The following is a 12,973-nucleotide window of genomic DNA, read 5'->3' on the forward strand; positions in this document are numbered from 1 at the left end:
TTAAGTCTTTTAGGATGATAACCCCCTCAGTGCAAGGGTTGTACGTTATGTCTTGGGGTCTTATAAGGTTTATATAGAAAGTTATTGTATAAATCATAGGCAGCGCAATCGCGCTGCCTAAGTAAACAACGATGTTGGCACAATGTATGTTTTTTTCCATACCAGGGCACTTCGTATCGAAGGAGTTGTCGTAGAAACTTCGAAAAGGTCTAATTCGATTGGAAATTGGAGCGTCTAGTGCTCTTTTTAATAGTCGATAGTGATTGGTAGGCAACTATCCCCCCTCCCCTACGCCTATCGTTCCCCAACACAAATCCAATCAAAATATTGAGATAGCCATTGTGTTCAGTGTAGTTGATTTCCAGATAGAAACTATGTTTTTGAGGAGGATACTCCCCCACAACCCTCAGGGCAAGTGTTTTAAGTTATGCCCTGGGGGCATATAAGAACCATGTTGGCATAATGTATTATGCATTAATTTTTTCCTTTAGAGCAGGGCACTTTGTGTCAAAGAAGTTGTCGTAGAAACTTCGAAAAGGGCTCATTCAGTTGGAAATTGGAGTGGCTTGTGCCGTTTTTAATAGTTGAAAGTGATTGTAAGGCGACTAACACCCCATCCACGCCCACCCTTTCCCGAAACACAACCAATCAAAATTTTGAGATAGCCATTTTGTTCAGCGGAGTTGATTTCCAAATAGATATTATGTTTTTGAGGAGGACAGTCCCCCACGCCCTTAGGGCAAGGGTTGTAAGTTATGCCCTGGGGGCAGATAAGGTTTTTTATAGAAGGCGTTGCCGTAGAAACTTAAAAAAAGGCTCATTCAATTGGAAATTCAAAGGGCTAGTGCCCTTTTTAATAGTCGAAAGTGATTGGAGGGCAACTACCCCACCTCTCACGCCCACCATTTCCCAGAACACATCCAATCAAAACTTTGATACAGCCATTTTATTCAAGGTAGTTTTAAGTTCTGGAAATTTGGTCTTTGAGGATAACACCCCCCCCCCCACAGCCCTCAAGCCAAGGGTTGTAAATTATGCCCAGGGGGCATATAAGGTATTTATAGAACGCGTTGTCGTAGAAACTTCAAAAAGGACTCATTCAATTGGAAATTGAAATGGCTAGTACCCTTTTTCATAGTAGAAAGTGATTGGAAAGCAACTAACACCCCTTCCACGCCCACAATTTCCCCAAACACGTCCAATAAAGACTTTGAGATAGCCACTTTGTTTCACACACTTCAAAGTTCAGGAAATTATACCTTCGAGCAGGACACTCCCCCCATAGTCTTCAGGGCAAGGGTTATAAGTTATGCCCTGGGGGCATATAAGATTTTTTATTGAAACCTTTGTCGTAGAAACTTGAAAAAGGGCCAACCATAATTTACTAAAAAGAAGGAATCATGCCTCTCTTTAAACTTGAAACTAATCGCCAAACTGTTTCACATACACCTAATTTTAAATACTGTAAAATTAATATGTGACGCTTTATATCTTCCTTCACATATTCTGAAAAAAGGATTTCCTTTTGATTGATAACAATTTGGCTTGAAATATTGAGTCAAACTTAATCCCAACAAATACACGAAAGAACTTTTTATTTCTTTTTTTAACAAATTTACTGTTTCAATCGCAAAAATTTGTTTATCCTATTCTCAGAAATCTAGATTTATAGAATACTATTCTTTTTCCAAACATCAGTTCATTTGTACACCCTATACATCCTTCTAAGCTCTGTTTTTTTTTTTCTTTTTTTTTACAAATGGTCGTTTTGTATAACAGAGGATAGTATTTAGACAAGAGTGACAGGTACATAAATTGCAAGTACTTACCATTATAACTTCAAACTGATTATTGCTCCTCAGTTTATCAAGAAGTGGATGGGATTTCAGTCCAGCCTTTTGAATAGGTATTGTTCCAAATATCCGAATATCCGGTCTTAGAACACAATCAGCAATTTTATCTGAGAACTTTCTACTGGTTAATTCCATTTTGCCAATCTCGTCAACTGCCAAAAAACCTTTTCCCTTAATTAGAAGGGAGAACATGTTATGTATTGCATAACATTGAGTCAAAAGATAACAGGACAAATAAGAGTTAAAGAAAGAAAAAATGACAAAGAAGACCACGAAACAAATAGTGTGGTACACAACTAGTCCCAAATAAATGAAAGTAGGAGCGGAGCCAACCAAAGGTTAAGGAGAGTAAGGACTTATATTTACCATATAAAATGATAGAAACAACTGGCGTAAAGAGTAAAAAGATGAGACAAAAACTACGACCTTGTGAAAGTGGCAAATGACCAGAAAAATACGCTATAGATACCAGAACATAGCTCCCTCTTTTAAGGCTCTGTTAAATATAAAAAAACGAGCTTTTTTCTCAAATAAAGTAAGGAGCAATATTAAAATTTAAAACAAACAGAGATTATTCAATATAGTAGGGGGCACCCCCTTTTTTTCTTTTAACTCCGCTCATTACACTTGAGTTTCATAGTACTTTGCTGAAAGCATTTATTTATTTATTTTATTTATTTCCCTCAAAAACGAGGAGTATAAAAGATAATTAAATAAATCTTCAAAAATCCAAATAACACACCATCAAACATAGCAACAATTTACAAGTTGCCCAAAAGAAAACTTAATCAAATGCAACAAATAGTAATAATGAAATCATGCACTTTTTAAACTATAGAAAAAAAGGAAAAAGATTATGAACATAAAGTATATTTTCAGATTTACGGTAAAAATTATTTATTTTTACCTTGGCTATTTCCAACGGCTCTTTAATTTTAAATTTTGAAACTAATTCAGTATTACTAAAGGAAATTGGAAAACCAAGTAAAAACTTACAATATTTAAAATAACAAACGCGAATTGCTTAAAAATAAAAAATTTTAAAATCTCGAAGAAGAAGGGAAGTAGAAAGAACAGGCGGGAGGGCTACTGCATTAAAAAGAGAACCTAGAATTTCACGACGATAAACACCACGTAGCCGTATTATGGAACCAAACGCCTTTCTAATTTTTTCTTGAATATGTAAAATTAGCATCGACTTAGATTCACGAGCTGAAGCAGAATAAGGTAACCCAAGATAAACAACAGCATCAGAAACCGGAAATGATATATTTCTATCGCAAATTAATTCAGCTCGGTCATTAACATTAACGGGAAAATATTGACATTTTTTAATACTAATAGAAAGGCCACGAACATTAAGCAGACTAGAAAGGGAATTAAAATTCTTAATTAGACTAGCTTTAGAACGGCTCAATAGGATAATATCATCAGCATAAGCAAGAAAAGACACATCCCGTCCCCAAGAAATAAGGGTTGTAGATAAAGAACGAAGACACTCCGCCAGACATGCGTTAAAAATATAAGGAGATAAAACCCCACCCTGTCTCACGCCCCGACCCACGGAAATTGGATTAGAAAGAGAATCAGAAGTATGTGCAAAAATTTTTATCCTAAGCCCCGAATACCAAGATCTAAGAACTCTAACCACAGAAAGGGGAATCCCACCAGAAATAAGAGCTGAAAGAGCGGAAGCATGCGAAATATTGTCAAAAGCTCCTTTTATATCAATTAATAGTGTATAAAGTGGGGAGCCAGTAGATCTTGACTCCTTAATTATAGTATCAAACGTTGCATGCGCATGGTCGCAACCCATTCCTTTTTTGAACCCTACTTGATTAAGACCAACATCCAAATAATCAAAAAGATCCTTTATACATAATTCAAAAAGTTTACCAATCATAGAACCCTTCGTTATCGGCCTATACGAATCACAAGAACGGAGATCTCTTTTACCAGATTTTGGAATAGGAGTTACCACCCCAATCCTAAAAGACGGAGGAACATTACCAAACTTGAGAATAAGATTAAAAAAAGTCAAAAGAAGAAGAAGAAAAGAAGTTGGAGCAAATTTCACATGATTTGAAAAAATCCCATCATGGTCTTTAGAGGAATGAGGCTTTAATTTACGGCATGCACCCAACAAAGAATCAAACGAAATAGAAAAATCATGCGAATTAAAAGAACTGTTTAAAATTATATCAACATGCGAAAGTTGTTCAGGATCATCACAAGATTTCGAAAGGTTTGCAAAATGAGTTTCCCACTCAACAAGAGACGGGCCATTCTTTTTAGAAGGTTCATTAACTCTCTTTGTTGAACGTAGAGCTTTCCAAAGTTTCTTTTTATTCATATCAACTTCAGACGAAGCATCCATTAGCAAAATATTATTATGACGACGAAGCTCCGACTGGAAAATTGCCTTCTTTTTTTTCATGCATAGAAAAGCCGGATGAAGATCACGCGGTTTTCCACTATTTTTCCAATGTATAAAATCTAATTTAGATTAATGATTATCATTTACAATAAACTGATTTTACGACCAAAAATGTTTTTCAACATTGGGTTTACAATTTTTAACTCCAAAAGTTTCTTTAGCACCATATTTTAAGCAATGTAATAACTGAAGATATATGCAGTTAAGCTCAAGCTCTATGTTATCTTTATGACACTTCAGAATATCAGGTACAACTACTTTTCGAGCTAAAGAATCAACTTTATCTTGGTAAGCCGGAATCAGTTTTTCATCCCAGATAATTCTCTCAAAATATTTAGGGCGAATTGGAATAAAATTAGAAGCAGAAACAGAATCATGAATTACAGAAAACGATGTCAAAAACTGAATAGGTAAATGATCACTTATCGGGAAATCCGGGATAACTTTTACTATAATAGATGGGGAAAAATTACAAAGAACATGGTCAATATTACTCGTACTCCCACTCCAATGAGAATAAGTAAAATCAAGTGTCTTACGGCAGATATTAAAATTTGGTAAAGACGAAAATAAAATTGTGCTACGTTCATTTACACTATCAAGATCACAGTTAAAATCACCAAAAATAAAAATACGTAAACTCGAATCTAATAGGGCAATAAAGCTACTAAGTCTATGGCAAGCTGACGTAAAGGCTTCAAAAGACGAATCAACATGATAGTCAGTAGGCAAATAGCAATTGACCAAAACACAATCAAAAAGTTTGCAGGCAAGAAAAGACTCATCAGCACAAGATAAAATAGCACTAAATTCTTTAGGAACAAATGTAGCAATGCCACCCGCAGGGCGGCCTCCGGTAGGCCTCGCAGGAACGGTAAATATATCATGTAGACTTGAAAGGGAACTTAACATATTCAAAGAATGGTCCAACAAATGATGCTCTTGCAAACATAGTATTGAACTATTTTCAGAAACAAATTCATTCAGCACTACAAATTTGCCAATGACTCCATTCGAATTAAAGGACGTAATCGTAGAACCAATATTCATTTAAAAAGCTTTTTCAGAGCAGGGCAACTGAAACTGTAAGACGGGTGGTTAGTTGAGTTGCAATTTGCACAACAAATGGGGTTAGTACATGGAGTATTCTTCGTTGATCTATGATTTCCACTGCAACGAGCACACTTCAGAGTAGAAGAATCACAGTTTTTTTCGGTGTGAGAGGGACTTTGACATGCGAAACATCGCTTTGGAAGCACCTTGTCTTTCTCAACTCTGTAGAGCTCGTAACCGAACTTAATCCCATGGACGATATAATATTTTAAAAATGCTTCGGACTCAAACGACACCTTTACTGTTCTCGACATTCCAAGACGCCTGAACTCCAGAATCCCAGGCAAAGTGGCTGCTAGAGCTTCAATGTCGAACTCGATATCCACACCACGGATTATTCCGAAAAACTTAGGCTTTCTAGTATTGATAAGACAATCAGGGAAGGAATCCTTTAGATCACAAGAAAACTTTTTCCCAGATTCAGCCGCCACAGTGATAAAAATCAAATCATTGGTCTTTTTTATTTGCTTGATACAGCCCGCGCATATTTTTTCAAAGAATTTTGGCAGGTAACCAGGTAAAGTAACCGAGGCGGGGTTTTTAGATTGTTGATTATTATATCATTAATCATAGGGTAGGGGTATTGTAGTCACAGAAGTGTCCATTACAGGGGAGTGGGAGGGGGAGCCCCCAGTGGCTGAACACTTCGACAGCGCGGACTGTCAGGCGAGGACTGTGTTATGAGTGCAACAAATATAGTTAATGTGTAATTGCAAATGTTTGTTTACGGATTACTTTTAAAGCATTGAAACTGAAAATTTTATTTTCACTTTTATCCCATTAAACACTTTTTATCCCATTACAATCGTCCTTGTCCTTGATTTTTTTTTTAAATAGTCCAGTTAATCCCGTTAATAGTCCAGTTAATAATCCAGTAAGTAAATAATCCTCGCTCTTTATGCTGAAGTTTGACTCTCTCTCACAATTTTATTTTTTAAAACAATAAAAACTTCAGCGTAAAGAGCGAGGCGTTGAAGAGGGGACAGCCCCTTTCATATACGGAATAATTTCTGTTCGTTTTAAGTTTTAATGTCGCTCCTTACTGTCAGTTAAAAAAAACTTGTTTTTTTAGTTAATTAAAACATATATTGAACGGAAACTATTCAGTACATTAACTGAACTTACTGGATTATTAACTGGACTATTAACGGGATTAACTGGACTATTTAAAAAAAAATCGTCAAACTTAAGTTTTACTAACAGCCCCTTGTTTTTTAGCTAATTTATGAACGTTTTTGAATTAATGCGGCTTTGATTTTGGCTCACTGTACATGAATAATTAAAACGAAATTCGCATATTAATTTTCCTTTTTTTTGGCTAATTGGCTTTCTAAACATTTTGTTCTGACGTAACTTACGAATTAAGTTACGTAACGAATTTCTATATTCGTATGTTCTTACTCCATATATTAGGGAGTTCGCTACCTATTTAATACCTCGCTCTTTACGATTAAGTTCGAATGTTTTCAAATCACAAACCCCTGAATCACAAAGGCCGGTTAATTAGAATAGATATTGACTAGGGGGCGAACCCCCTCATATACGTAATAGTTTCTGTTAGTTTAATTTTTAATGTTGCTTCTTACTTGCAGTTCAAAAAACTTTTTTGTTCAATTAATTTCTGATCGTTTTTTAAACAGTTCTGGGAAATCCGCCGCCCCCTTCATGGAAATTTCCCTTCCCCCAAGGAAATATCCTCAAAGGAAAGATCCTCCCCCGTAACCCCTACTCTGACCCTGACCCCCCACTAAAAAAAATTCCTCCAGAAAACGCCTGTATACTTCCCAATAGCCAATACTATATGTAAACAATGAAAGTTTATAACTTGCAGTCCTTCCCCCCGGAACAGGGGGGGATTAAGTCATCCTCAAAGACATATTAATTATATTTTCGACTATGCTGGACAAAATGGCTATCTCAAAATTTTTTATTGGGTGACTTCGGGAAAAAAATGAGTGTGGGTGGGGGCCAAGTTGCCCTCCAATTTTTTGGTAACTTAAAACGGCACTAGAACTTTTAATTTCCGTTCGAATGAGCCCTCTGACGATATTCTAGGACTGCTGGATCGATACGATCACCGCTGAAAAAATAAAATAAAAATACATAAACACGCATCCGTGATCTTTCTTCTGGCCAAAAATACAAAATTCCACATTTTTGAAGGTAGGAGATTGAAACATCTCTAGGGGATTTGCCTGATACGCGGAATTTGATGGTATCATTTCAGTTAAATACTATGACTTATAGGGGGTTGTTTCCTACTTTTTTCGTAAATAAGGCAAATTTTCTCAGGCACGTAACTTTTGATGGGTAAGACTAAACTTGAAGAAACTTATATATTTGAAATCAGCATAAAAATTTGATTCTTTTGTTGTAGCTATTGATATAAAAATTCCGTTTTTTAGAGTTTCGGCTATTATTAAGCCGAGTCGCTTCTTACTTACAGTTCGTTACCACGAGCTGTTTGATAATACCACCCTTTTCTTGGATTAGAGAAAATAATTTTTATTTTGCTCATGTTCGTTTTTAATACCATTTCCAGGGAGGAGGGCTACTTCCCCCTCAAGCCAGAAACTTTAAATTTCAGAATAACTTTTGAAAAAAAAAATGCTTCATGAAAACCAGCCCATTGAGTGCATGTTCGTTAGTTGAACTTCCCCTGTAAGTTTCAACTTGATACGCTAAGCCATTCCTGAGATACTGCTGATATACTTTTCGACAACCTGCATGCATGCAGCGTATTTTGACTTAGTTCAATAGTTTTTACCTTAATACCTTTAGATTTAGTTGCAGTGGTAGTAGAAGTAGTAGCAGTACCAGCAGTAATAGTATTAGTAGTTGCAGTGCACACGTATTGCCCTTGGGCCATTTGAACATCCCTTTGTCAGGCCCTTATATTTTCAACTTAACAGCCTTTATTCGTTACTGAGATATTGCTGATACGCCCCATTGAAAACCTGCATGCACATAGTGTGTTCTGAAGTACTTAAGTACTTAACATTACCTTGAAGCTGCATCTTAATACCCCTAGCGTATTTGGAAACCCAGGATCAAAGATGCCCCACTTTCCCAGAAACAAATCTTAAATGTAAATAATGTGTAAATTGCATAGCTTATTGCCCGTGCCCCAAAGGATGCAGGTCATGCTATCCCGAGAGGCAGAGTTATTGGACCTTTCACCTTTACCGAACAAAACGACAATAAAAATTTGATGGGATGTCTTTGGGGGACAGCAAAACAGAGCGTGGGTGGGGGACTGGTTGCCCTCCGATCACTTATGACTCCTAAAAGGGTACTGGAACTTTCAATTTTAATCAAATGAGCCCCCCCCCCACCCCCGAAGTTTCTACGACAACTCCTTCCACACGAAGTGGCTTGGTAAAAAGAAAAAAAGAGAATAAAATTATATAATGCATAGTGGCAGTAAGTAAAGATACTACTACTATTACTACTACTAATACCGTTCCTACTATTACTAGTGCACTAGTGTTACCAACTCATTGTAGCAAAAAAAAAAACACACCAAAAGCCAACAAGGCTGCATATACTCCTCGCCACCCTATTCAGAACTTTCTGCTTCCCAGGAAGTTCCAGTTTCCTTCACAATTTTTTTTTTTCAGCCTCTTATAGTTTGGCCCCACCTGGATTTCCAAAGAGCATAGTTTTTAGTGGTGGTACTCTTCATCATTTGTGTAAAATATCCAAACTGCTTTAATATTTCTTCTAATGAAGAATTAAACGGTAGGATCGATAAGTTTTTGTATAGTTGCATAGAAGTACTTAGAACTGTCTGTACACAATTTCTCTAAAAAACATTTAGCATATCTCCTCAACTTTATGAACCACCCACATTTCAATTAGACTTAATAATGTCCGTTAACGGGGATTATAGTATCATAATCTATGTTGATATCCTCCGACCTTCCTTGAACTTCGAAACCAAAAACAACATTCACTTTTGGTATTCTACTTTTTACATCGGCACTAACGTTTTCAGTAAAGAACTGAAAAAAATTCAAATGAATTTACGGAGAAAATATGCATTGTCAGTTTATGTACATATGCTGATATTTATTCCATAAGATCTTAATTAATTTTTGATTTCTTAAGGTAAAAGTGAAAACACCAAAAAAATTTAAATAAAGTACAAATTATATTCTGGCTTTTAGAAAGCATAGGGTTTAGAACCCTACTCAGATTAATTTCTGCTCGTTTTGATTTTCACATATTTTAATTATTATTTTAATTTCTATTTGTTTTGGGTTATATATATTTATTGATACTGATTTGTGGTAGATGTATGCTTGGTACATAATTTGATTCTATTTTCATTCTTTTCTGGTTTAATGGACAAATGGTGTTCTTTACTTGGTTTTGAAAAACTTATTTTGTGGAAAAAGTTTTTTTAATTAATTTCTTTTCGTTTTATTTTCACATAGTCTGTTACAGGGGAAAAGACAAAGCCTCTTCTAAACTTAAACAATCGTCCCTTCCATAAAAACCTTAAATACCCCCTGGGTATAACATATAATCCTTGCCCCATATCTGTGGGATTTTTTTCAACCCCAAAAACCATGTTATATGATATTTAGACTATTTTGAGAAGAATGGCTATCTCAAAATTTCTATTAGATGCATTTTCTATAAATCTGATGATATTTATTCTTTAAAATCTTAACTAATTTTTGATTTCTTATAGTTATAAAAGTGAAAACATTTAAAAGAATAAATATCAATAAAATAATAATTATATTTTGGCTTTTAGAAAGCTTAGGGTTTAGCATTAACCCCTGTTTGCATTCTGTTTTGCATTAACTTTCCGTCGAAGACTCAAAAGCCATTCTAATCCTTTCATCCTAGGACATGCTGATATCTGATATCTAATATCAGCTGATATCTAAATAAGCCATGAATTTTTAAATAGTAAAACAAAAGTGAGTTTTAAAATCATAATTAACATATTGAATTTTTCTAGTACGGCCATATCTAATATCATGTTTATCTAATTTATGTTTGTTTTTTATTCATTCTGGTAAAAAAGAGAAAAAAATAATAATAAATAAAATTTAAATAAAATAAATTAAAAATTAAAGTACATTAATTAAAATCGATATTTGAATTGGCCTAGAATTTTAAATTAGTTCCTTGATCTGAGTTTTTATGTCAACAACAAAAAGACCAGAACAATGTTTGAAAGACAATTCTTTCACAAGTAGTGAAAAATTCATTTTATTCTGTTATAAAACTTGAATTATTGATCTATAATGAAATCTCTCGAGTCGACTTTTAGTTCACAGAAAGCTAACATTGATATAATATATTGATAGGCCAAAATGTCATACTCATATGTAAATATATCTATGTTTACTATTTATTATGATGCACATATGAAATTACTGATGAATATTGTCACGGTTCTCTCTAATTTTCAGCTATATAGCACAGAGGCGGATCCAGAATTTTTTAGGGGAGGGGGGGGCAAAATGTGTTGATCCGATAGAAAAAAAAATTAGGGGGGGCGCAAAATATGTTGATCCGATAAACTTGCATTAAGAGCAAGTTTAATTAACGCAAACTTGAGTTAATGAAGTAAGTTACACTACTTAAGACTATGCTAGGGGGCGCGGCCCCTCACCCTCCCCCTGGATCCCCCACTGAAATAGCCTTTCTCCAGACTATTACTTACTTAACTCCCATCTGGCCGGCTTGGTCGATTCGAGGGTTCTCTTCTAATGGTATCATTTCAATATTTTTTGGGATGGCTCCCTGTTTATTGCAGTCCCTGTTGTTCATTGGCTGTCTTGGTCCCAGAGGGCTTGATCGGCAGTGATTTGCTAATAGTAGCAGAGAATGTCTACCTAACCTCAAAAATGTATTGAAAATTCTTATGACCCTTTGTGCGTCATTGTAGTTAAATAAATTCTTAGATTATTATTACAAAATTTATTATTATTATTATTTTTATTAAAAAAACTGTTTAAGTTGTAGTTCTGTGAGTGGCATCTAGGTTTTTTTTTTAGAAGAAAAAACATCTACCGTTTTCTTACTTGACTTAAAACTACTAGCCTAAAATTCTGTTTCTAATTTTATGTAGGTAAAACTCAAGATGAGAGTATTTTTGCTATATTGGAAAGCAGTTGGATTCTACTTTAGCTATTTTTGGCTATCTACTTTTAACATGAGTAGGGCTCAAAACCCCTATGCCTTCTCAAGGCCAGTACATAATTTGCACTTTACTGAAAAAAATATTAATGTTTTTACTTTTATAACTTTAATAAATCAAATAATATTAACATTTTTATTAATAAATATCAGTATATGCATACTAGCTGACAATGCATATTCATTTGTATTTTTTTTTCAGCAAAGTGCAAATTATGTTCTGGCCTTGGGAAGGCATAGGGGTTTTGAAATTAACCATCTAGGCTAAAACTAAGCTATAGACAAAATAGCCTAGTAAGTTACCTTTTAGGGCCCTATTAAGGGCTCAAAATGGAATTTGCTATGTGGCGACCTCTTTTCCATGCTGTGGAAAAGAGGTCGTTTGAAAAAATGATTTTCTTTGATTTTTTTTTTAGTTTGAAGAAACATTGCCAAAAAAAAAGAAGCGAATCGGGAAGAGCTGGAACCAATCAGGAATCAAGTCGCACTATACTTCCTCCTTTTAAAGACATAGGAAGAAACTAAAGACGACGGTGGTGGCAATGTTTTTCTGTTCGAAAGACACAATCACGAGGAAATATCCTAAGTCGTCGCACTTACCAGCAAGTTATTGTCTATTCCTGTCACTAGTTTTACCGCCAAACAACTATTTTTGGTAGTAGGCCTGATAGTGACTATGATAATGACTTAGAATAGAAATGGCCTTAGTCCACACAGAGTGGACTAGTTGATTTTCATTCACAATAGCTATAGCCCCATACCGCATTCCTAACATACTTCTGAAGTTTGCCTGAAGGAGTTTTTTTCGACGCACTAATATTCAAAGATAAATGATGAATTCTGTGATATGGTATTCGAAGTTTTGTATACAGAAATTTTCCAGGAATAAAAATAATACTAATTTTGATTATTAATTCTGTTAGAAAAACATAGTTCTTAGATATTTCAACTATTCTGCAAGGATTCTGAAATGCCACAGCCATTTCGTTTTTACCAGATTTCTACTTCTCTTGATGAGTAATGAATAAGACCAGCGTCCAGCCAGCGACTTGCAAAGTTTCTAACTCATGAATAGGTAGAATATCTTGTAAATAAAAATTGGATTTGAGGAAGACAAAAATCTATTCTATAAATCATATACAACAACTTTCTATATAAACCATGTATGCCCCCAGGGCATAACTTACAACCCTTGCCCTGAGGGCTCTGAGGGGGTTATCATCCTAAAAGACCGAATTTCCAGAACTTCCAACTACGTTGAAAAAAATTGATATCTCAAAATTTTGATTGGATGTGTTTGGGAAAATGGTGGGCATGAGAGGGGCGTTAGTCACTATCCAATTACTTTCAACTATTAAAAAAGGCACTAGCCTTTTCAGTTTCCAATTGAATGAGCTCTTTTGAAGTT

General features: G+C 35.0%; 1 protein-coding gene across 3 annotated transcripts in view; it reads right to left on the bottom strand.

Moving 5' to 3' along the window:
* The window catches only part of LOC148950256 (cancer-related nucleoside-triphosphatase homolog), a 121,772-nt gene that overhangs the window by 14,343 nt on the left and 94,456 nt on the right, over positions 1–12,973 (bottom strand). For all 3 annotated transcript variants that reach the window (XM_089091532.1, XM_089091531.1, XM_089091533.1), the window contains exon 4: positions 1,830–2,024. In XM_089091532.1, the coding sequence (XP_088947658.1) occupies positions 1,830–2,024 (195 nt within the window). The remainder of the gene's footprint in view (positions 1–1,829; positions 2,025–12,973) is intronic.

Source organism: Artemia sp. Qi Xiang Cuo, chromosome 7 (genome assembly GCF_049724085.1).
Source record: "Artemia sp. Qi Xiang Cuo chromosome 7, ASM4972408v1, whole genome shotgun sequence".
NCBI lineage: Eukaryota > Metazoa > Arthropoda > Branchiopoda > Anostraca > Artemiidae > Artemia > Artemia sp. Qi Xiang Cuo.